Raw genomic sequence first — 24,525 nt, 5'->3', positions numbered from 1 at the left:
TACAAAAGCTTAGGTTGGAAGCTTTGCGTCATCCCCCGTACTCAGTATACCCGAGTTAAAGAGTTTGTTGGTTCCCGCATACGTGACTTCTTCAAGAAGGCCAGTGAGATATTATCACTCTGTTGTCGATGTATCGATACTATTTGTGTATATTGTGATTGATAGAAATAAAATACTTTCAAAAATACAATTCACAAAAATACTAAACGGCAAGTCGTAAATAAAGACCTAATATTATAACTAATGTTTAATATAGTATATAATTTTAATATAAATTTACTTACCCATAATCTATTACATATTAATTAGTATACTTACCGATGACGCCAATATATCTGGAATGAAAGGGAACATTTCCGCTTGGAACTTCTTTTGCAAAAATACCACGCTTCTTTAGATCATCTACGAACAATTTTGTGACTTCCGCCGGTCCTGATATGGTAGTAGATTCAAAACTATTGTGGCAGGCAATATCTATTTCCGGAGGACATTGACTTGCAATCTATATTAAATGGGTATGTACATTATAATATAATTTGAGAGATTCAACTATCTATCCACTGCAAAAAATAGATTTTTTGTATCAAGTTTTGCGAAACAGGCAGCGAAACTTGGTTGTAAATATGTATTTGGTTTTAATGTTAATTAATATTAAAGCCAAAGTATATAGTACCCAACTATAAACCATTTTAGAGCTCATAGATTTTTGGGGGTCTGCTTACATGAGATGAAGAAGTGCTTTAAAAGTTCTTACTAACTACTTACTACTAACAACTCAAGAGCAGCTTTGCGAATGAACCTACTACTGGATCGGAATCGCGACCCGCTGAGAAGATCCGGCGAGAAACTCAGCGGGCCGAGAGCATGTGTAAATATCTCAATAGAAAAATTGCTAACTTTCTGCGAGATCAGAATACCGGCAATGATATCGCGCGACATTTATACACGGTCGTCTTATCCTTTGGGTTGTGATAACATCCGTATTATTTCATATTTCAAAATTTTCAGTTTGAGATTAGGGGAATTTTATCCTGTAAAATAAAATCTTACACTCTGATATCCAAGTCCAACGGCAGCCATACATCCTTCGATGACCGATGATTGGGTACTTAAAAACCCTCGCGTAAATGCAGTCAAAATGAATTCTTCAATCGTAAAAGACCCATCATAGTATGAGCAAGCCATTTCGCCCAAACTGTGACCTGAAATTGAGTCAAATTCAAATTCAAAATAATTTATTTCGACTTAGATGTCAGTATGACACACTTGTTGAATGTCAAAATATAAATAACAATGTTAACTCTACCACCGGTTCCAAAAAAGCCACAGTCCTGAGAAGAACCGGCGAAACAAACACACCGGGGTTTTTCTTTTTCTCAAATATTTAATAATTACTTTTTTTTTAAATAAATAAAAATATTTACAATAAAGGAAAAAACAAGTCAAAAAACACAATTAAAAATAATAATAATGAAAAATGAAAAGGCCAGTCTCTTTGACATGTTTGTTTATGGACGTTAAATAGCTTATCTCAGGTCTAGTTTCGAATCTGTGATATCTTGCACAAGAAACAAATGATAGGTAGGCCAATATATTATTTAAAACTTACCAAATATGTAATCCGGGACAATACCCAGTTCTTTAATTATATCAATGAGGCCGGCTTGAACAGCTGCAATGCCAACGAACGAATTCAGTGTACTTTCTAACAAACTTTTATCTCCTCCAGTTATAATTTTGACAATGTCTATGTTCTTTGGCTCTAAAACTTTTCGACATCTGGAACATGATTATAAACTGTTGTAGCACGAAACATACTAAATCACTTAGTAGTTTGAAGAAAAACCACAGTACATTTTATTCAATTGATATTTGTTGATACAAGAAACAATTCGATAAAGAAAATACATCAGCGACAAGATATTTCAAAATGAAATTTGAGGCATACTTTGAGTATTATTTTTAATTGATAATCTTATGCCCGAAGATTACTAAAAACGTTAATAAATAGTTTAAAAGTAGCGTAAATGACTTCAATGCTACATACTTTTCAATGGCTGCAGCAAAAGTATTTATTTTCATTAAATCAGCTCCCATTCCCGTCCATTGAGAACCCATACCGCTGAACACAAACCAAACAGGCCTTTTGAGTCCAGCATAATATTCAACACTTTCTTTGAGTGGAATTATCTCGTTCTTACTGTTTGTATCTAGAATGGAAAAGGTAAAAATTGTATTCTCTGATACTTATCATTTTGTTTTTACGTATTTATTATTTACCAAAACAATATTATCATTTTTATTTTTTAGAGGAATAGATTTTCTTTAAGCTGATTAAGTTAGAGTTCATCTTGATTTGAGTTTGAGATAATTTTAATTTAATAATTATTGTAGAATAATAAATTTATTTTTCCTATTCGTTTTCTACTTTTAAACTGCTATTATTATTATTTTTAAATTAAGTGTGATCTGGAACCACTAGGATAATTTCAAAGTACAATATAATTTAAACCTAGTAGGTATAGAAAAACGACTTTCACAGTCTTACTATTATAAAATCATAAATGAATGTTACCTAATATTGTATAGCCTCGACTAGTATGACCAAATATATCATGTTCGAAAGCGCTATGCAGTAAAGCTATTTGTTCTGGATCTAGTGGATGCTTTTTGAGTAGATCTAAAATTTTCTGCACAGATTCATCTTGCCTTCCCGATGCGAGGATCAGGTAAGGAATATTCAATCTGTATTTCTGTGGATCCTAGAGATTAATTAAAACCAATGGTCAAAGCAAGATTTTCTTATTGCTTGTACACATACCGATGTACAGGTAATTGAAATGAATAATACTTTTCATCTATGTGGATGGCATCCCAAAGATAGTATGATTCCACTAGAATTCACAATATACTTAATTTGAATGAATCAAATTGTGACAACGAACCGAGGTTAAATTTGTTTCCACAAAACAAAAATCTACATAATATATACATAATAGAATTATAATCATTACTTGAACAGCTAAAAAAATTGAATCTTTAATAATCATAACTGAAGCCTTTGATTACCAAATTTAAAAGCTGGTTAGGTTTACCTTTTCCTTAAAATGTCCTTTTAATAGAAGATGACAATCAACTCCGTTGTAAGAAAAGTTGTTAAGTGCCGTGTAACCTCGACTGAAAGGTGTGGGCTCTGTTACTACTTGAACTCTTTCATCTCTAATAGCCGCCAGGTCTTGAGGTTCATTGTAATGTAAATTTGGGGCAAGTTTCCCTTGATGGTATGCAAGGCATAGCTAGAGTCAATCATGAAATTAAAACAGGAATAATTAGTATTAGTATTTGATGAAATTAAATAATTAATAGTTTATTAAAAAAAAAGGATGTGTGTGTGTGTGTGCAAGTCACATACGGTAGAAGATATAGCGTTCAAAAGCTTCACTTCAAAAAATTGAGGGCGATGTAACGAGGAGGAGCAAAATTGATTTACACTTAAGGAACATAAACGTATAAGAATAAAAATTGTGAATACTTAAAAATCGCACTTCATACACTAGCTATAAATATACATAGTGCTAACTATGTGTTAGCACTCCCTATTATTGAATTACCCAAATTAATAAATTTTGCGGGTGTTATTTTTATAATAAGAGTTAAGTACGTGTTTCTTTAGAATATTGTTTTAGCATCCAGATTTTATACTTCTGTCTTCATAGTTTAATTTTATACAACTATATAATTTTTGTTACTTTATGTATAATGTTTTATAGCTTAGCATATTTAGTTACCTTAGTGATACCGCAGATACCCGAAGCAGCATCTGCGTGTCCCATGTTAGACTTGACACAGCCGATCTTAACCGGCTTATCGTCGACAAATACTTTGTTAAGTGCTGTGATCTCATTAGCGTCGGCTTGAGCAATACCTGTACAGAAAATATTATTGGGTGGGGTGGAAAAAGTATGTATGTAGATAAGGGGTTGCAAAATTTTAATTAAGCATGCCTGACTATGATTACTGAAATCCTTTCCAAGGTTAAGACTTCGTCGGTAATTGAGCAGCAGTACTCAATCTGTTAGGATGTTGGTCTTCTTATCCACTTCGCAAATTAACTGTTGCTAGTGACTCGGAACTTCAGAATAGTATTATGCACTAATGAACTACGCCTACGACAACGCTGAATTGCTTGATATAACTTTTTCGTTGATAAAATTTAATCAAAAATCAGTTATTATATTATTTATTTCAAATTCAGTTAAATGGCCTAAAGGATATGTGGTATTACTACTATATTTGGTATTTATTTATTGCTTACGAAATAACTTACTTACTTTTTAGTTAATATGTTGAATATTTTAAATGTCTAACAAAATTTACGCAAAGTTTTTATAAACACTCTGATTTTTTCTACTTAATAATCAACTTTAAAATAACTATACTATATTATCTATATTATAATCTATTCTTTCTAAAAAAGATACAATTATTTATGATTTATTTAGGCTACTGAGGGATCAATGTTTTTATACAAAATAATAAATAATAAGATTGATTCGAGCTATCGTCCTTCCAAGATTTCTTTTAAATGTAGTCGTATTTCCGCGCGTTCTATACAGACCTTCCACATGTCCACGGTTTCTAACTCTTTTGTTCGTAGACCTTGGAAGTTGTACGGTACTAAGTTTTCTAATGCTGATATCTTTTGTTTGTCACTCGTAGCATATAGAAATGCTATTTTGGAATATTTATAAGGTGATTTAGTCGTTTGAGTATTATTTAGTTTTATAGCGTAAGTTGATGTACATAATAATGTGTGCTTATTGTGTTACTTTTGTTTTTTTGTGTACACTTAAATATCTCTTTTTTTTTTTCTTTCTTTGTTCTCTTTCGACTTATATGCGATTTTGAACATGTTTGGTTATTGTTTTAGCTATTTTTTTATATTATATGTATGTATTGTACTGTTGGTTTCCCAAATAAAGAAATTTACTTTTAAATGTACATGTGACGTAGAGGGCAATTATGAAAACTTACAGAATGCATATGTATTATAATATTTTCTCGAAGGATTATGATTGCGCAGGTGTATAAAAAAATCATACCTTCTATGTTTGGGAAACAGCAGCAGCAAGTTCTACTTAAAGGATGGAACACCAGGCTCAAAGTGGCCATTTATGTTACAACGTCTATGAGGTCAGGTTGCTACCTAATACCTAACGATCTGACGACCGGTGAGGTTATCTTCCAATCCGTAACAAATATATAACAATAATAATGTACCTGCACCATGAGCTTCAACGTATTCCACTTGTGTAGGCTTGATGTCAATTTCAGAATAAAATTCTTTGAGAAATCCTTGTATGTTTTCCGGCGTTCGCAGCGGGAGAAATTCAGCATCCGGCCTCAAGTTATACGAGCTCTTTGCATGGTATACTTCTGCATATATTCTATTACCAAATAAATATATTAAATACTAGTAACCAAATAATAAAAAAAACTTGATGATGAATCTTAATGGAAGTTATATTCTAATCGATCCATTTTGTATGTTTTAGATAAATAACAATGTCGGAGCTCAGTCCTATCTATATCTTCCTGAATCAGTTCTTTATTTTATTTCTAAGCACTATAAAATAATATAATGTAATAGTTTTTATAGTAGTATTTACAAGATGTTTATTTAAAAAATTACATTTCAAATGCTAACTACCATAAATATCAAACTTGAATGATTAAAATTTTAAATCTACAATATTTGTAGGAATATATTATTTGTATTAATAGATTAAAGTGAACTCCCCGCTTACTTAATCCGTGGTTCCTAAATCACTGTTTCTAAAAGTCGAGGACTAGAAAGTGCGGTAGATGGGGTACGATTCATTGAAACCGAAATAAATCATGAAGCTCTATAATTTAAAATAAACAAAGAGCCAGGGAGTATTAGGGCGGTTTGCTCGTGGCCTTTGTTTTACCGATTTGAATGGAAACCAATCATTCGACGAACAAAATTTGAGCCTCCAACATCATGTTACAGGCGAATTACTTTACTAATTGAAAGGCCTGCCAAAAATCTTAGTGGTAAAATACAAATCAGCTTCTAACCTTTTCGCATCCTTTGCTTTTTGTAGAAAAATAACACTTATAGCTTCGGCCCTCACATACCCATCGCCGTGCTTGTCAAAACATTTTGTCTTTCCATCTAAGCATAGTAGACCAGCTCTGAGAAAAAAAAAAGTTGGATATTGACATTGGTTATACTTATTTTAGTGCACTCAATTAGAGTAGGTATGTTGCTGTAAACTCAAATCTGGTTTTTCTGGCTAGATATACGTGATTTGCTTTAATAATGTTGTTTGTAATTGTTAATTAAACTTTTTGTTTATTCGATTGTGTCCGTATTAACAAAACCCTGCTGAATCCAAAGCTTAAAAAAAATTGTTTTGTCTATTTCGTGATTGAAAGAAAACACTGTTAGATTTTGTTTAACATTACCTACGTTTAGTACATTCCTATCAGATTGAGATTTACTAGGAATCAAAACAATTAAATGTTCACAAATCTATTCTCTTACATAATAAGCTTTTACTTAAAACATTTGCTTCTCCTTCAATAAAATAAATTCAAAAGTTTGTTACACCAAAACTAAATTATCGTTATATCGATTATAATTGCTCATTAGTAACACAACCCTGCCAGATTCTGCTAGTCAATTGTACTTCTAAATATACCTCCGCATGTTCCCAGAAAGTATGGGATCCAGACAGAAGCTGCATCCGCCGACCACAGCCGCTTCACATTCATCTAACTTCATGCTCCTGTAGGCCTGTTCCAGGCACACCGCGGAGCTGGCACAAGAGCAGTCCAGTCCGTACGACGGACCTTTGGCATCCATCCAATACGATATTCGGTTCGCAAACATCGCTTTGCTGGCGCTATTATAAATTAACAGTAATTTTGTAGGTGAATAATGAGCCTATTAAAAATACAAACGCCGTGGAGAAGTTGTTGGAAGAGAATATAAAAACTACCGGAAATTTAGGAATTAATGGCTTTAAAATGATCTCATTGATGAAGTATTTTATCTATGTTTGCGGTCGCCATCAGCTCAGAATGTTATATTACTCGAAGTTAAATTCTGCTGGTAATTGCCCTATTGTTACTACATTTGCTGAGATAAATGAAGAGGTCGTGGTGTATGAAATAATATGAGAAAAGAGCACATGATGTGATTGATGATAATGATATTTACCCGTTGATTACGAAATCACTTCTATTGGACACATCGTACATGAGCATCGTCCCGGTGTCAGCGAGAGATGTGCCAATGAACACTCCAACTTTCTTCCCTTTTAGTGATGTTAAATTTGTTCCTACAGTTAATTTTATGTTTTACTTAATGCACATAGTAATGTTATAAAATATATCGGCTATATATACCAATTAATTAATTGTAGTTAAAAAAATGTATATGAGACATGTGGTCCTGTTTATTTAATAGATACCTTTTTGATTGATCCTTTTTTATAACCTCATCTCTGTTAATATCCACTGTGCTGTTATAATACTGTTATCCAAATAATAATATACTTAAATAACTTACCAGAGTCGAAAATAGCTCCATAAGTTTGTTCTAAAAGTTTCCTCGATAGTGGATCTAATACGCAGGTCAATTGATAACCAACCTTGAAGAATTGAGCGTCAAATTTCTCCACACCATTAATTTTTCCTAAGTGCTTTGGTATATCCGCACTCTTCAATGCCCAGCGTGGGATGTCTGAGATCATGTCAACCTGGAAACAAAGATAATCCTAGGTGGCGAAATATATTGGTCTAAAATATAACGTGCTTACTCAATTTTTATTGACTAAGATAATATGTTTGCTTATATATATTTATTGACATTAAATATGCTTTGTATTCCACGCAAGATGATACAATTAATAGTCGATCGTGGAAACAGCGGTCTGCTGTGATGTCGGGGAGATATTTGCTATAGTACTTACGTTATCATTGGCACGTCACATAATTACCTTATCATATAAATTACGCATGAAGTCCACTACATTATCTGAATTTGGAAATACTCCTGATATACCACTGATTACGATTTCTTCTCCTTTCAAAATATTTGTATCTGCCAGGTTTTCATTCACTTCGAAATCCATTCTGAAATGCAGTTATTGAATCACTATTGTCACAATTAGTTAGCTGCCTTTAAAGCTAGTAACGAATATCGATAGATAGGTACATGAGCTCCATTGCCTTTAAATAGTTTAAATGTCACAAGGTTAGGACTCGTTTTTTTAGGGTTCGAGAATTATTTATTAATTTGCAGAAATTAGCTCTGGCAAAATCTTGTTTTCACCTGCTTTAGCTCACACAAGCGGACCATTAGAGCGGATTGCCTTACTACATAATTTTTTGATATCCATAAGCTATGGATAGCTGATAAAAAGATAATTTTAAATACTCATAAAGTGCATATCGATGCAGAAAATATATTTGCCGACAGAAAGCGTTTCTCTTCATTCTTAGCTTGTTAAGTCGATGTGGTGGTGGTTTAAAGAAATTTAGTTTGGTTCTGTACTAAAAAGATAACGAAACTAATAAATTTATGTCGTGAGGCATTTAGTTCAAGTTAAATGACGCTTAGTACAAATCATTCAATTTCGAAACAATGGATAGAACAAGTGTCAATGACGTCACCTTCGCATTAATAAACATGAATTCAGGTCAGTCTGTTCATTTTTATTAGCCTCGTGGACAGCCGTTGGCTTGTTTAATATTAAGTGGTTTCCGTAGCCAATAAATACCGTGCGCTAAATTCAAATGCCCAACTTTACGCATAAATTTAAATCGCACTACTTCAATCATAATGGTATGGCGGATATTCTACACTTCAAGCCAGACCGCACGTTGTATTTGCAGCAGAAATTTTGGTGTTATAGACCAGTGAAGGTTTGTATCATGTCCTACTATAGGAATTTGATCCGGATGGCAGTAGTTGAACATTTAGCAGAATGTAAGCGAGGTTAAGTGAAATTTCTATAGATAAAGAAGTGGTAAAAGCAGCCAGACTCAGAGGTTTTGTTACTGGTTTCTTTGGGTTGGTGTAAAAATTGAGGTCTTCTGTACTTATATTTTTGAAAAAACACTATTTTTTTTTTTTTATTCCCTTTGTAGGCAGACGAGCATACGGCCCACCTGATGGTAAGCGGTCACCGTCGCTCCATGGACGTCAGCAATGTCACAGGGACAGAGCCAAGCCGCTGCCTATCATAACACAACTTATTAATAATTGATTAAGTTATTTAATTGAAAATAGAAGCAGCACGTTCTCAAATTGCAAATGATGTGTGATATAAAACAATTAAACGCATTAAACAACGCCACTGCTTTTTTGCTCAAGCATCCGATCTCCTTTTCATGAATGTCTCGCGTAAACTAATGCTACCACCACAGGGAACGCTGGACCACCTGTCCTTCGTGACAAGTTGCGGGACCATCTCGGTAGACTATTCGGAGCTCGCCTAGACGATGCTACATGCTTCCTATCTCCACTGGATCAGACCCAGCTTACGCGACACATGAATTATTTTGTGCAAGAAACAGTACAATAACACCGAACGGTATCGAATCAATAATTTGAACTAAAATAATTATTGTAGTATGGTTACTACCTCGTTTGATGTTTTTTTCCTTTTAGGGCCTTCAAGCACCGGTCACCGTCCTCGTGGAACTAATCGATAAAGACGAAGAGTTCGACGTGCGAACTAGTCCATAGACACAGCCCACTGAGTTTCGCACCGGATCTTCTCAGTGGGTCGCGATTCCGATCCAGTGGTAAATTCAACGAAGCACTGCTCTTGCTAGAGCCAATGTAAGCAATCCTCTCACGTTGAGCCCGTGGGCTCACCTACCCATCCTTGGAATTGCCCCTTAGGCTACTAACAATTACGTAGCGGAAAAAATGTATTTTTTAAGAGGGACTGCTCTTGATATTTATTCTACAAATAGGCAAATACTTCTTGCCGATAATTATTTGACATTTTGCGAATAATGTATTTTTATTTTACAATATACAAATTTATTATTTTGAATAAATGAAACTTAACCATTAGCTGCTACAAAAGGAAATAATGATAAATCAACAAAATAATTGCTTTTTAAGATTTCATTTAGATCGTGTTATCCAGAATGAAGCAAACCAACTGATTTTTTAAAATAAGCCATCCTTTCAATTCGCGTCGGGTTTTATTTATTTCTAGTAAAACCAGACAACTTTCTCACCATTTTCCTAGCTTTTAATAAATGATATTGCCATTGTACTGTGACTTTAGATCGTTTGGAACTTCCGGGTGTACGGCTAACAGCTCGGCTATTTCTAATTTTTATGTCGTATGTTCCATGTTAACTACTGCTCTAAGGAATTGTTTGATCTCATCCGTCCATCTTCTTTTTACCATCGCACTGCCCACCCTCGCAGCAGAGTTCATCCATACTATTTTAAACCACTGTGTTCATATATTTTTTTTGCCACTTACCATTCGGCTCTGGAATGAACTCCCACGGTGTTTTCAGAGTGCTATGACTTGTTCTTCTAAAAACAAAGCTTGAGGAGAGTACGCATCGCTAGGTAATAACTTGAATGCGCCCCTAGTATTGCCAAAGTCCATGAGCGATAGATAGATCGTATGCTCGTATAAAAAAGACTATGATGACTAATATTCAAATTAAATGCACCAATGTCCTGAAACAAATTGTACCATATTATCATACACTATGTCAACAAGGTACTATCAACATTTTCTCAACGACCAACGATAACCATTTAAAGATTTAACTGAACTGAACTGAGCTGAATAGAGAGTAAGCGAACAAAAAACCTCATAAGGTGGGACAATCCTATAAACAACACAATCGAAGCTTTAACGTTGTTTCTCAAAATGGGTGATAACATTCGTGTTGTTGGCTCACCATAGTTCACCGATACACAATGAAAAAGAAATATAAACATTGTGCGAGTATGTACTGTCTCTAAGATATTGTAAGAATTTAATTAATATGTCCTTCAAATATTAGATGATATTCATCCGTGGCTTAGATTGTCTCCCCGCAAAGTCTAAAAAACTATAAAATTCAACTTTTAAGTAATAATGCTTCTTCTTTTCTGCATAACAGGATCCAATTTTCAAGACAATCCAGACCCCGAAAGCAAATTACTGTGATTCTTTAAGCCAATAACGATTTTTCCTTTTGTTTACAAACTCGAATACCACGTAAACGGTTACAATGAATTGGGGTGCTATAATTGACCCTCAAAGCGGGAATGTGCTCGAATAATTTGAAAAATTAACATTGTCTAATGACATGGATCTACTCGGAAGAAAGTGAAGTTAAAAATCTGGATGTGTTGAAAAAAATAATGATCAATGACTTAAGGAGTAAAAATTCAGTAGAATATTATCTACATAAACTCGTAAGTTCTACGTTCTTCGAAGCTGACGTTAAAGTTTTTATGTAGCTCAGAGGTCGGCAAAGTGCGGCTCCGGAGCCACATACGGCTCTTTGGACTCTTGAGTGTGGCTCGGGCAGAAATATCCTACGGGCTTGCCCGGCCTCTAATATTATCCGGCCGTGGACGAAAAAGCCGGCTAATAGTATGTACGGTCATTTAATATCAGTACCCCTGACTGATTTCGATCATTATAAATATATTATTGAAACATCACTTTTAGCCATAAGATCACTTTTTGTTTAAGCTATAGGTACACACATGCCCGTTGTCTGACGTGTTAATTTTGTTTTTATGTGCAATAAAGTATACTGTCTCTTTGAATGATTTCTTTAATTTTAACAGTGACTCATCTAAATTTTTTCGAACTTCGTATAATGAAATAAAGAGGAAAAATGATAAAATTTTGAAATCAACATTTGACAGAAATTTATTTGGACATGATTTTTTTGGATTATTTTATGAAACGGGATTTTTAAATTGTCATCGTGAAGCTTCATTCGGATTACATGACCTTTTCAATTATTGTAGTTGGTGACAGCCTAACAGATCTTACTGGTGGTAGGATACCTTGTGAGTACCACCTTGTGGTAGATACCACCACCCTGCCTATTTTTGCCGTGAAGCAGTAACGCGTTTCGGTTCGATGGGTGGGGCAGCGTTTGCCACTATACTGATACCTTAGAACCCATATCTCAAGGTAGGTGGCGGCATTTACGTTGTAGATGGCGTACGGCGGATATTTCTTACATTAACCTGCTACCAGAGCGTCCGAAACTTCTTCAGTTGGATGATGAGCCTACTCTTTCGGAAGTGGTTTGTGCAATTCAGCAGCAACGTAATAAGAAGGCTGTGGGTTTGGACAACATCGCTGGAGAATTATTAAAGTACGGTGGAGATAAATTGCATGAGGCTCTGTGGAAAATTTTCCGAAGAATGTGGCTGGAAGAATGTGTACCCAAGTCTTTCAGGGAGTCGAGCATATGTGCTCTGTACAAAAACAAAGGGGATCGTGCCAATTGTAATTCGTACAGAGGCATATCACTTCTTTCGGTTCCTGGAAAAGTGTTCGCTAGGCTCCTTCTCAACCGTCTTATGAAATTGTCTGAAGCAATACTGCCTGAGACGCAATTTGGTTTTCGGCCAGGTCGGGGAACTTGCGATGCTATATTTTCGATTCGCCAGCTGCAAGAGAAAAGCAAGGAGCAGTTACAGCCGCTATATCTGTGTTTTGTCGATTTAGAGAAAGCCTTCGATAGCGTTCCCCGCGAAGCTTTATGGGTGGTATTGCTTAAATTGGGATGTACGGAAAAGTTTCTTAGGGTTTTGAGACTACTTCATGATAATATGGGCTGTTGCGTTGTGGCTAATGGTGACCAATCTAGCTTCTTCCCGGTAAGATGTGGCGTAAAGCAGGGTTGTGTCTTGGCCCCAACACTATTTGCGCTATACTTTTCTGTGGCCGTGGGAAAGGCTACAGAAACATCTAATAACGGAATCCATTTGCGTTTCAGAACGGACGGGAATATTTTCAATATTGGAAGACTGAGAGCTTGCTCCAGGTGTTCACTTGAGATCATCACGGAGATTGTGTATGCCGATGATCTTTGCTTTGTTTCTGACAGCCCAGTTGGTCTTCAGGAACTTATGACCAATCTTAATAGTGCCTGTCGGAAATTTGGATTGAAGATTAACATCACTAAGACAGAAGTAATGGCTATGGACCGCACGGAGCTTGCTGTATCTGTCGATGATTGTGTGCTTAAACAGGTTGATAAGTTCAGGTACCTTGGTAGCGTGATAACAAATAAAGGAGACCTCGATGCGGAGATAAATGCTCGGGTTGGTGCTGCTTCGGCGGCATTTGGGAAGCTCCGGGATAAGGTGTTTCGTTCTCATGACCTTTCTCTAAACACTAAAATAAAAGTGTACACGTCAATTGTGTTGTCTAATCTGCTATACTCCTCAGAAACATGGTGTTTGTATCGTAAACATATACGCGTGTTGGATAGATTTCACCTTAAATACCTCCGAGAGATAATGAACATATCGTGGTCACATCGTGTCAGGAATACGGAGGTTTTAAGAAGAGCCGGTGTTGGCGGTATAGAGGCATATTTAATGCGGCGTCAGTTGCGCTGGTGCGGCCATGTGATGAGGATGTCCGACGAGAGGATAACAAAGCGCATCTTCTGCTCTGAACTCCAGACTGGCAAGCGAAAAAGTGGCGGCCAATTCTTAAGGTATAAGGATGTTCAGAAGAGGCATATGAAGAAATGCAACATTGACACCTCTCGTTGGGAAGCTCAAGCACAGAATCGTTTGGAGTGGAGACGCTTGGTACAGCAGGGCGTGCATGTCTTTGAAAACGACAGGAGGCGCGAACTGGACGACAGACGAAATAAATTGAAAAATAGACCGCCTTCCACCATTTTTTACAACTTCGTGGGTGGTGTTCTTACGTGTAGCTTCTGTTTGCGCACGTTTAAGAACAAGATAGGCTACTGTAGCCATATTAGAGCGCATGAGAGGCGCGGACATTAGCTTTTAAGTTATTAAACTGAAAAATTTGGTCGCCGTGGTCGAAACCGGCTTGGAACCATGATGGTAGATGGCTATGGGCTCCGGTAACCACTTTACACCAGGTGGGCCGTGAGCTCGTCCACCCACCTAAGCAATAATAAAAAAAGATCACTCAATGATAACGGTTCGCCGGACTTGATAGATATTACAATGTAAATGCAATTACTGACCAAGAAATTTTGAAATTAAATTTCAAATGTTTTGTACAGCAGCTAATTGCCCACTATACAATTATATCGACGCTTGAAAGGCAAACGTGACTAAGCGACAATGCGTGAACTTTACAGTAGACGACTAATTTAAAGTGGAAATTAATTTAAAATATACCTGAGAAATACCTAAAAAATTCTATTTTAATTAATCTAGCTGTAGGATTGAAATGATTTTAATAGACCTAGAAATATATATTTTTTGCGCATTGAATATGGTTATTGCCTATCATTTATGTACAAAGCAGTTATTGTCGCTTAGTCAGATTGCCTTTCAAGCGTCGATATTATCAACTGTACTATATTATCAACGAATAAAACAATGAAGAACACATCCAGTAGATTTCTAGGTCCGGTTAAAAAAAAAACTTCACTAATTGCTCATAGCATTAGCAGCCATTTCACAATTTATTTTTCCGTTTTGCTTCCCTTTCAAATGCTTTAAATGTGACTTAATTAATTGCCCTTATTGTCCCATAAAGTTTGTGCTTGGAAACTTTTTTATTTCGTTACGTACTAACTAAAGAAGGAAAGCTAAGGATCGCAGCAGATGGAGGGAAATCATACGGGAGAAACTGATGCAGCGGGGGAGTCACGCCCCTCAGTAATGAGGAAAACGACGCGAGGAGGAACTAAAGGAGGTAAAAAATTACTAAAGGAAACTACTTTTCTTTTTTTTTTATTGCCTTTGTAGGCAGACGAGCATACGGCCCACCTAATGGTGAGTGGTTACCGTCGCCCATGGACTTCAGCAATGCCAGGGGCAGAGCCAAGCCGCTGCCTACCGATACTACGATACTCCGCATATTCTGGCCAGTCAATTTATCTAATAAAGTTTTCCTAAGTAGCCTTTGTCAAAATACATTTTATAATCGAGTTCTGCGTATTCATCCTATGGATTTGTTTGATGATCGGTAGTGGTATTAGATAATACGTCCTGTTAAGTTACTAGGCTATGTTCGAATTTCCAAGGCAGGTACTAATTTTTGTAAAGAAATATCAACTTAACAGGACGAATGACGTCGTGTAATTAAAATTAATTTTCTTTTTTTTTTATAGCTTAGACGGGTGGACGAGCTCACAGCCCACCTGGTGTTAAGCGGTAACTGGAGCCAATAGACATTTACAACGTAAGTGCGCCACCCACCTTGAGATATAAGTTCTAAGGTCTCAGTATAGTTACAACGGCTGCCCACCCTTCAAACCGAAACACATTACTGCTTCACGGTAGAAATAGGCAGGGTGGTGGTACCTACCCTTGCGGACTCACAAGAGGTCCTAGAAAAGTAAAGTACCATTCGCATGAATGTTTGCCTAATGACTGATGGTAGGGCGTATTGAGAGCTCGTATGGGTAAGTACTTCCACCCGGCTTATATACAAAGCAGAAATGCTTTCCAGTTTGAAGGATAGCCATTAAATAAGACAATAGAGACTTCGACTTCATATCTGAAGGTAGGTGACTATACTGTTACGCCGGTAAGAGTATCGCCATCTGTCATCAAATAGCAGAAATGAATATCAAATGAACTAGTAATATCGAGAACGCTCTAAAAATGTAACGCCATCTATTATCAAATACCGACAACACAAATCGAAAAGACTAGTATGGGTGGCGCATTTATGTTGTAGATGACTATGGGCTCCGGTTACCACTTAGCACCAGGTAGGCCGTCAGCTCGTCCAAACATCAAAGCTATAAAAAATAAAATGTGTGGTGTCGTGGGACACCAGATAGGAACGAAGTTCCTTATTATAAAAAATTTAATTTTAAGTTCTATTTGAGGTATAAAGAAAATAAAACTGGAGGTTTCGCAACAACCCACGGTCATTCGGTAACGTACAAACTTATTGTGGTACACTTCATTCACGATTGTTTGCATAAAAGTTAATGTATTGCGCATACGGACGCTATGAGATCGTGGTCAATGAATGATAAAAAAATATGTTATTTTTTGTACGTTATTACAAAGTTAAGTCGTGCGCTGTATGCATTACTAATTTGTACGTTATTACAAAGTTCCCTGGTTACGGTACCCCTCCGCATCGTCCCATAAGAAACTTCGTTCCAAAAACTACTTACACAAATAAAAATTTGGCGGATTTCGGTCACCGCGACAGTCGTTCGCGATTGTTTGTCAAGAACGTATTTCATTAAAACAATTGGTACCTATCTGCGGGATTCTAACACCGCCATTGTCGCATCGCTCGATAGAAATGGATCCAATGGTCTTCAAATAAATTGAAAGAAAATAAAACAAAAACTCAGAATTCATATTTAATACTATTTACAGTAGTAGTAGTAGTAGTAGTACATATAGACGCTTGAAAGGCAAACGTGACTAAGCGACAATGACTGCTTTGTACAAAAATGATAGGCAATAACCATATTCGATGCGCAAAAAAAATATATTTCTAGGTCTATTAAAATCATTTCAATCCTCAGCTAGATTCGTTAAAATGTATTTTTTTTCAGGTATTTCAACTTTAAATTAGTCTACTGTAAAGTTCACGCATTGTCGCTTAGTCACGTTTGCCTTTCAAGCGTCGATATATAAAATGAACACACTATTAACATGCAACTAGGTATTTAATGATTCAACACATCAAGCGCAGTAGACAAAGTGAATTTTTCGTTACTGTTTATTTTGATATGAAATTTACTTTGAAAATTTTACGTTACGTTGAAAATGCACTTTTGCTTGGTCGAATAAATTTATAGCACACCATGATTGTTCGGAATAATTTATTTGCATTAATGGATATTAAAAGTAACATTTTTTTTGCTATACCTACCAATTTACTGGTGGTAGGACTTCTTGTGAGTCCGTACGGGTAGGTACCACCACTCCGCCTATTTCTACCGTGAAGCAGTAATGCGTTTCGCTTTGAAGGGTGGGGCAGCCGTTGTAACTATACTGAGACCTTAGAACTTATATCTCAAGGTGTGTGGCGCATTTACGTTGTAGATGTCTATGGGCTCCAGTAACCACTTAACACCAGGTGGGCTGTGAGCTCGTCCACACATGTAAGCAAAAAAAAAAAACTATTCACCTCGAGGGGTCGTACTAGATGTACCGAGCGAGTAGGCGCTCTAATCTGACGAGTTTGCTAACACTAGCTAGCAAGAGCAATGCTTCGCACCGGTTTTTTTAATAGATATTTTTATTTTAGAGGAAAAGGTATGTCCTTGATTGTAAACTCGTATTGCGAGATGCTAGTTGAGTGGCGACTAGATCTACGCCGTAGAGACGAGCCACGTCCTGACTGGTGTATGAAAATAAATAGAGGGTCCAAACTTGGGTATCATTCAGCCCACTGAGTTTCTCGCCGGATCTTCTCAGTGGGTCGCGTTTCCGATCCGGTGGTAGATTCTGCGAAGCACTGCTCTTGCTAGGGCCAGTGTTAGTAACTCTCCGGTTTGAGCTCCGGGAGCTCACTTACAAACGTTAGGGCGAAGCTGAAATAGCCTCTCAAGGCTATCAGCATAAGTAGAATAAAAAAATTAAAAAAACCTATTTCAGCCGTGAAGCAGTTATGCGTTTCGGTTTGAAGGCAGCCGTTGTAACTATATTGAGACCTTACAAGGTGGTTACATCTTATGTCTCAAGGTGGGTGGCGGCATTTAACTTAATTCTACTTGTCAACTTGACCTACTACCATCAGCTTTTTGAAGTTCACAAGATTTTTGAGTGACTCGACGTATCAATTCTCAAAGTGATTACTGGAACCCATAGACATCTACAACGTAAACGCGCCACAGACCTTGACATATAAGTTCTAAGGTCTCGTATAGTTACAACGGCTGCTCCACCCTTTAAACCGAAACGCATTACTGCTTCACGGCAGAAATAGGCGGGGCGGTGATACCTACCCGTGCGGACTCACAAGAGGTCCTACCACCAGTAATTACGCAAATTTAATTTTGCGAGTTTGATTTTTATTACACGATGTTATTCCTTCATCGTGGAAGTCAAGTTCTCAGTTCTCAATTCTCAAGGTGGGCTGTGAGCTCGTCCACACATATAGGCAATAATTTTTTTTAAAAAATATATATTTAGGACTTGAAGAAGGGTTAATTCCTATTCATTCAGATCCAAACGTCACATTGTGTCATGAGTACCCTTATCTTCAAAATCACCCTTTAAATTTGACCCTTTTAGCCTTTTGTAAATCTGCTGTGACTTAAACCAAATTAGGGAATCTAATTAGAACTTAAGCTAAGACAAGAAACTAAGCATATTTGTGGTTAAGCTGTAAGTTAGCAAAGTTTGTACGTGATAAAGTGTTTGGAAGTATGATGCAGCTTCGAGTGTGGTGGATCTTAGTCCTTGTAATTTCACCTTAAGGTCCGTTCACAAGTGCGGGCGTTTGGATCTTAATGTGTGGCATGAATGGCAGACTCCGAGCCGTACTGTCCTCTATTGATCTTCTTCTTCTTTTTCTCCCCTTATTTCACTAGGTGGGGTTGGTACAGTGAATTAATCTATTCTATTCTTCTTTATCAGCCGTCATCTCAACACTCACTCCTCTTTCTCTCATATCGTCATACACACACTCCATCCATGTCTTCTTCAATCGACCCCTTCCCCCTTTACCTTACACTACCATTTCCATACATCTTCTAGTCACATGCATCTCCTCTCTACGCATCACATATACGCCATCCTCTATTGATATTTAACAAAAAAAAATACATTTCGCTAGTGGTTTTATCCACTCAAGTTATTATAGTACACTTTGATTTATCAAATCCGTGCGCAGTGCAAGAGTACTTAAGCTCGGCTTGATCTCCATTAACTCATGTACGCCCTCCTGCACACGATGCGGCAAGATTTGTTAAATGGAAACTCTAATGGTTCTTCTTACATAAGTACGATGGAACATTTCTTTGGTTTTTAGATTTTAAGAGAAACAAGTTAAGCTATTCAAAATTAAACTTCTATATGTTATCAACGGTGTACCCTATAGCCAGCTTTGCTTCGAAGCAATCATATATTTTGGAATTTGATTTTAACATTAAGTCATGTAGTGTATGGCGCCATTCAAGTTTTATTTTCTGTGGTGTCCGGTTTTTTTCATAGCCTCAGATAAATAGATGCGTATATATACATGTAGGAATGAAATGGAACGGTATGGATGAATGACAGATATGGAGCATGACTGAGAAAGAGAGATAGGAGACGTCCTGTTAGGAAGTTAAGAAAGACGGCGAATGAATGCGGAACATTTAGTTTTATTTCTTAAGCAAGAGAAGAGGGTAGTTGCCGGACGCAACGGCGGAAAGACGCGGTGTAACTCTGAAGAAGCAAGACGTTTATATTTTAGTTACATAGATTAAGACGATTAAGACGAAATAAAAAAATAAGTTTGTGTCAATTTATCAACCGTTTTATTGGCCCACCCTGAATATAAAACACATACATGTGGTTTTTTTTGAGTTTATGGCCTGAACTTTAGGCCAAGTCTTAAGTATTTTTATTCGGCATATTATAATTTCCCCACTGTATTTTTGATGAATTTATATAGAGACACGTAATAGGACCTAATTTTTAACATATGACTCAGGCGGCGGGAGGGAATTTGCACTGTCACTTGATTTTGCACTATGTCACTAATTTCACTGACAAGAATCAATCCCCACATACATGTAGTCCCTAGAAACCACAGATTAAACTCAAACTGCAGTTTCGATGGTAATGTAAAATTACTGTCTGCTCACATACCCTTTACACTGAAACACTTGAATACTAATTCAGAAATAAAAAGCCATTTGATTGCTAACTGCTCCCAACACTACACGATACCAGCCAGACCCGACATTCGTTCCTTACGGGTGCTTTTTGTCCTCGTGAATTTCACACAGATTCGGAATACAGAATCACCACTGAGAAGAATCATTAAGAAATTCATAGATTGCTGTGTTCCAAATTTAAATACATCGTATAAAATTATCAATTTTTTTAATAAATCTATACATTTTGCCGACCCACATTATGCTCACGAGGAGAATTTTAGTAATTATGTACTAGAACGAAAAGACAATGTAGATACCAGCTTTCTCAAATTACCTCCTTTTTTTTTATTGCTTCGGTGGGTGGACGAGCTCACAGCCCACCTGGTGTTGAGTGGTTACTGGAGCCCATAGACATCTACAGCGTAAATGCGCCACTCACCTTGAGATATAAGTTCTAAGGTCTCAGTATAGTTACAACGGCTGCCCCACCCTTCAAACCTACCTAGCCGTCCGGACTTACAAGAGGTCCTACCACCAGTAAAAAATATATTATGTAAACGCGTTTGTATTTCATTATTTAATTACCGCACAATTCCGTCATAAAATTACAAATGCATCTACTCATATTTCGACACTTGCTGAAATAGCGCTTAAAGCTTCCCATATCTTCAACGACATTGGAGCCTTGAAACTGAAAACTGATGTGAAGCCCGCGGCAAGTTACAAACTTATACATCGCTTCTTAACCAACTTACTATGTACGACTTCTCGGCTCGTATTCCGTATTCATGCTACTTCAAATTTTGCTTGCAAATGTTGAAAAGTTCGTAGTGTGCTGCTGTTCTTGTTTGTTAAAAATTCGAAAGCTCAAAAAAAACAAAAACTGAAACATGACTACAAAATATTATGCTAACAAAAATCGCTGCGATTGATACGACATTGGATATGGGGTTATAGTACACATAGTAAAAAGAATAAGAATTTATCAGTAAAATTAATATTAAGTGCAATGGTCATCTTTTTCTTTAGGCCATGCCATGAGATAACCGTAATTCTAAAGAAACTGACTCCAATGTAGGTGGTGGTATTCATTTTAGTGAATCTATGGACTCTAGAACTTATTAAAATGACAGGGATTCTTCAATTTATTTATTTATTTATTTAATTAGTCTACTTACAAATTAACAGTATAAACCAAAACATTTGTAAGGTATTAATAATTAGCTTAAGTAATTTCTAACAACAACAATAAATCGCTGCAAACAATCATGGAATATATCCATTTCCGGAGCATAGGCTAGCAAGCCATTGAGTAACGAGACAGCACGATGCGTCGGGGAGTTAGCGGTGTGCTGCGTACGCGCGTGCGTAGTACTAAGAAGCTGCCGCTGGCGACGCACCCCTCCACACATACATCCACGCATGTAGCCATCAGGCACATATAACGACACTGATTCCAGTGCAGTGGAGTTATCAATTTTGTTATGCAATAGCTGATAATAATGCACCATAAGAGTCATCTTCCGTCTGAGCTCAAGAGTATCTAATCCGACCATACCAGTCACATAAAGTGATGGATACAAGAACGGATAGTATCCATACATTTTCCTGAATAGGAACCTGCAAAATTTTTTATGTAGTTTTTCCAGCATTAGCTTTTGAACTGCTTCGCGAGGATCAATAATTGAATCAACTCTGCTCAGAAAAAATATCTGTTGTTTGCTTGTTAGTTCTGCATCTTTAAAAATGTATATAAATGATGTTGATGTGTGAGTATGAACATAATAATATATTGTCCAAAGCTCTCCTTTTTTTATTGCCTAGATGAGTGGACGAGCTCACAATGCATCTAGTGTTTAGTGGTTACCGGAGCCCATAGTCACCTACAACATAAATGCGCCACCCACCTTGAGATATAAGTTCTAAGGTCTCAGTATAGTTACCCCATTTAATGTAAACTAAAAATTTCGTTCCTTTTCTGAAATCAGCGTAAATGAATAAAGCAAATTCATAACTCACACAGACTAACATAAAATACAACTTCAGCACTAGTCAAAATAATATCAACAATATAGTTTTAAATCCTAAAAGTAGTCCAGCAACTCATAAGCCGAGCGGGCCCAGGATCATTGGCTCTCTCGAAGCGCAAATCCCTTCATATTGCGATGTACGATTGTGGGCAACGTCAATTCATATACCGTAAAGCCAGCGGACGGTTTTAGAGATCCTCACTTATCTTTATGTAAAGTAGAGTGGAGTATAATTTAATGAGTACCTATTAAGTGGTAGGCAGCGGCTTGGCTCTGCCCCTGGCATTGCTGAAGTCCATGGTCGACGGTAACCACTCACCATCAGGTGGGCCGTTTGCTCGTCGTCTGCCTACAAGGGCAATAAAAAAAAAAGGTCACCAAAACTTTGAATATTAATCAATAGCCAAATGTGTTTTTTGTTGCATTAGTTCTTATCATCCAAAAATTTATCAGGCAACCACACTGTATACGTGATGGAAGTAAAACATTATAAAAGACATGAAAATCTATGTTCTAGACAAAAGAACATACGTATTATAATGGGATTGAGACTGGTCGGATCTCGCATGCGAGTACCAATTTTTTTTATTAAATACGTGCTTCACAAAAGTTCACGACTGATTTCCACTGTGAAGGAATAACATAGTGTATTAAAAACTAAACCCCCAAAATTATAATTTGCGTAATTACTGGTGGTAGGACCTCTTGTGAGTCCGCACGGGTAGGTACCACCGCCCTGCCTATTTCTGCCGTGAAGCAGTAATGCGTTTCGGTTTGAAGGGTGGGGCAGCTGTTGTAATTATACTATACCTTAGAACTCATGTCTCGAGGTGGATGGCGGCATTTACGTTGTAGATGTCAATGGGCTCCGGTAACCACTTAACACCAGGTGGGCCGTGAGCACGTCCACCCATATAATCAATAAAAAAAAAGATTAACATTTATGTTTCATTAAAATCCGTGAACAAGATCTACCAATTGAATGATGAGTCAAAATGCATTTTTTATAGAGCTATCGAAATATAACATGCCACAATTTTTATGCATCGCTTAGCATATCTTCTGTTTTATAACACTAAAACAAGATTTCTTCAAGACTCGAATATCATAGTATTTTCTACTGAACCAGCTGCAGTGTTACTAAAAGTCTCTGTTTCCCGACAGAGGCTCAAAACAGTTTAACGACTTAGTTGGTACAATTTCAAAAGGGATTTTTGTTCGCAATTCTGTTCTAGGTCTTCGGGGATGCGCTTAGTGATTTCGAATTAGGCTGATAATATGATTTGCAAAGGTCCTTTCTAGCTCGAAGCAAAGCTTTTGTGGCATCATCCTGCCACGGTGTGATATAGGCAGGTTTTAGGCGATCTATGGTGACGGTTAATTGTTTGCCATTTACCTCAATGTCGAACGATTTCGATCCTCTTCTTAAGACTTTGTAGGGGCCAATGTATGGTGGTTCGAGCGACTTTCGGAGGGGTCCTTGCCTCAAGACCACATGGGATGTCGTGTTTAGGTCCTTCGGCACGTAGAAGGTTCGGTTTTCGCTGTGCCATGTAGTCGGTCGAGGGGCAAGTTTGTTCATATGTCCGCGTAGTCGATAAGCCAGGTCGTTGTCGTCTCCTGGGGGTGCTGCGGATGTGTTGAAGAACTGTCCAGGTAAGCGGAGAGGCTCACCGTAGACCAGTTCTGCTGCGGATGCCTGGATGTCATCTTTCCAGGCGCTGCGGATGCCCAGAAGTACCATGGGAAGACTTTCGGTCCATCGTGGGTTGGTGTGGCACATGACGGCTGCTTTGAGTTGTCGGTGTAGCCTTTCGACAAGGCCGTTGGCTGCGGGGTGGTAGGCCGTCGTTGTGTGATGGCAGGTGCCGACCAGGGTAGCAATAGCTTTGAACAGGTGAGATTCAAATTGCCTGCCCCGGTCGGTCGTGATGTGTTCTGGGCAGCCGAAGCGGGCGACCCAGCCAGCGACAAAGGCGCTGGCGCAGGTCTCTGCGGTGATGTCGCGCAGGGGAATTACCTCGGGCCATCTACTGTGACGGTCAACAAGCGTAAGACAAAACCTGTAACTATCAGAAATTGGTAAAGGTCCGATAATGTCCATGTGTACGTGACGAAAACGAGCAGTAGGTAGTTTAAACTCGGACAAAGGTGCTGCTGTGTGTTTATGCACCTTGCAGCGTTGACATTCCTGACATTCCTTCGCCCATTTGCTGCAGTCCTTGCGTATGCCTTTCCATACGAAGCGGTCGGTGATGAGTTTGATTGTAGCCTTTCTACCCGGATGACTGAGGTTGTGCAGATTATGGAATACCTGTCTTCGGAATTGCTCAGTGATGTATGGTCGTGGAACTGATGTTGACACGTCGCAGTACACGTCGACATCTGTGCCGGGTACTCTAACACTTTTGAGTGTGAGACTTGAGCCTTCTCGGATGAGGTTATTGAGTTC

The 24,525-nt window shown here is 37.5% G+C and overlaps 2 protein-coding genes and 1 long non-coding RNA gene across 8 annotated transcripts in view; 2 read left to right on the top strand and 1 right to left on the bottom strand.

Moving 5' to 3' along the window:
* The window catches only part of LOC101740134 (fatty acid synthase), a 35,782-nt gene extending 27,513 nt beyond the window's left edge, over positions 1-8,269 (bottom strand). For 2 of the 4 annotated variants that reach the window (XR_009975576.1, XR_005245747.2), the window contains exons 1-13: positions 8,031-8,268; positions 7,601-7,790; positions 7,250-7,370; positions 6,729-6,932; positions 6,103-6,219; positions 5,281-5,447; positions 3,789-3,925; positions 3,096-3,296; positions 2,576-2,762; positions 2,048-2,210; positions 1,610-1,779; positions 1,051-1,202; positions 319-502 (exon numbers count right to left, since the gene is read on the bottom strand). Coding sequence is in view for 1 of the 4 variants with exons in the window: in XM_038017259.2 (XP_037873187.1) it covers positions 319-502; positions 1,051-1,202; positions 1,610-1,779; positions 2,048-2,210; positions 2,576-2,762; positions 3,096-3,296; positions 3,789-3,925; positions 5,281-5,447; positions 6,103-6,219; positions 6,729-6,932; positions 7,250-7,370; positions 7,601-7,790; positions 8,031-8,165 (2,128 nt within the window). In the remaining 3 variants the exon portion in view is untranslated. Of the gene's footprint in view, positions 1-318; positions 503-1,050; positions 1,203-1,609; positions 1,780-2,047; positions 2,211-2,575; positions 2,763-3,095; positions 3,297-3,788; positions 3,926-5,280; positions 5,448-6,102; positions 6,220-6,728; positions 6,933-7,249; positions 7,371-7,600; positions 7,791-8,030 lie in introns of all 4 variants that reach the window. The other 2 variants (XR_009975577.1, XM_038017259.2) reach the window with 2 other exon arrangements.
* A 280-nt stretch (positions 8,270-8,549) lies between these two features.
* LOC134200593 (uncharacterized) lies at positions 8,550-11,839 on the top strand. Of its 3 annotated transcripts, none has more exons than XR_009975580.1 (3): positions 8,550-8,732; positions 9,463-9,629; positions 9,707-11,839. It is a non-coding gene; the product is annotated as an uncharacterized LOC134200593 (long non-coding RNA). The 3 variants fall into 3 exon arrangements; XR_009975579.1 differs by having other exon boundaries at positions 9,463-9,880; positions 11,182-11,839; XR_009975578.1 differs by having other exon boundaries at positions 9,463-11,839.
* A 1,716-nt stretch (positions 11,840-13,555) lies between these two features.
* On the top strand, positions 13,556-23,255 carry LOC134200607 (uncharacterized). The gene is made up of 2 exons (XM_062673790.1): positions 13,556-13,855; positions 23,238-23,255. Exons 1-2 carry the CDS (start codon positions 13,556-13,558, stop codon positions 23,253-23,255), a joined length of 318 nt encoding a protein of 105 aa, XP_062529774.1.
* Positions 23,256-24,525: the final 1,270 nt, after the last annotated feature.

The sequence above is a fragment of the Bombyx mori genome, chromosome 18, assembly GCF_030269925.1.
Source record: "Bombyx mori chromosome 18, ASM3026992v2".
Lineage (NCBI taxonomy): Eukaryota > Metazoa > Arthropoda > Insecta > Lepidoptera > Bombycidae > Bombyx > Bombyx mori.
This window is presented reverse-complemented; position numbering and strand designations above follow the sequence as displayed.

Bases quoted from the DNA above. Each gene is read 5' to 3' on its own strand.
- LOC134200607 (XM_062673790.1), top strand. From the start codon at position 13,556: ATGAACATATCGTGGTCACATCGTGTCAGGAATACGGAGGTTTTAAGA.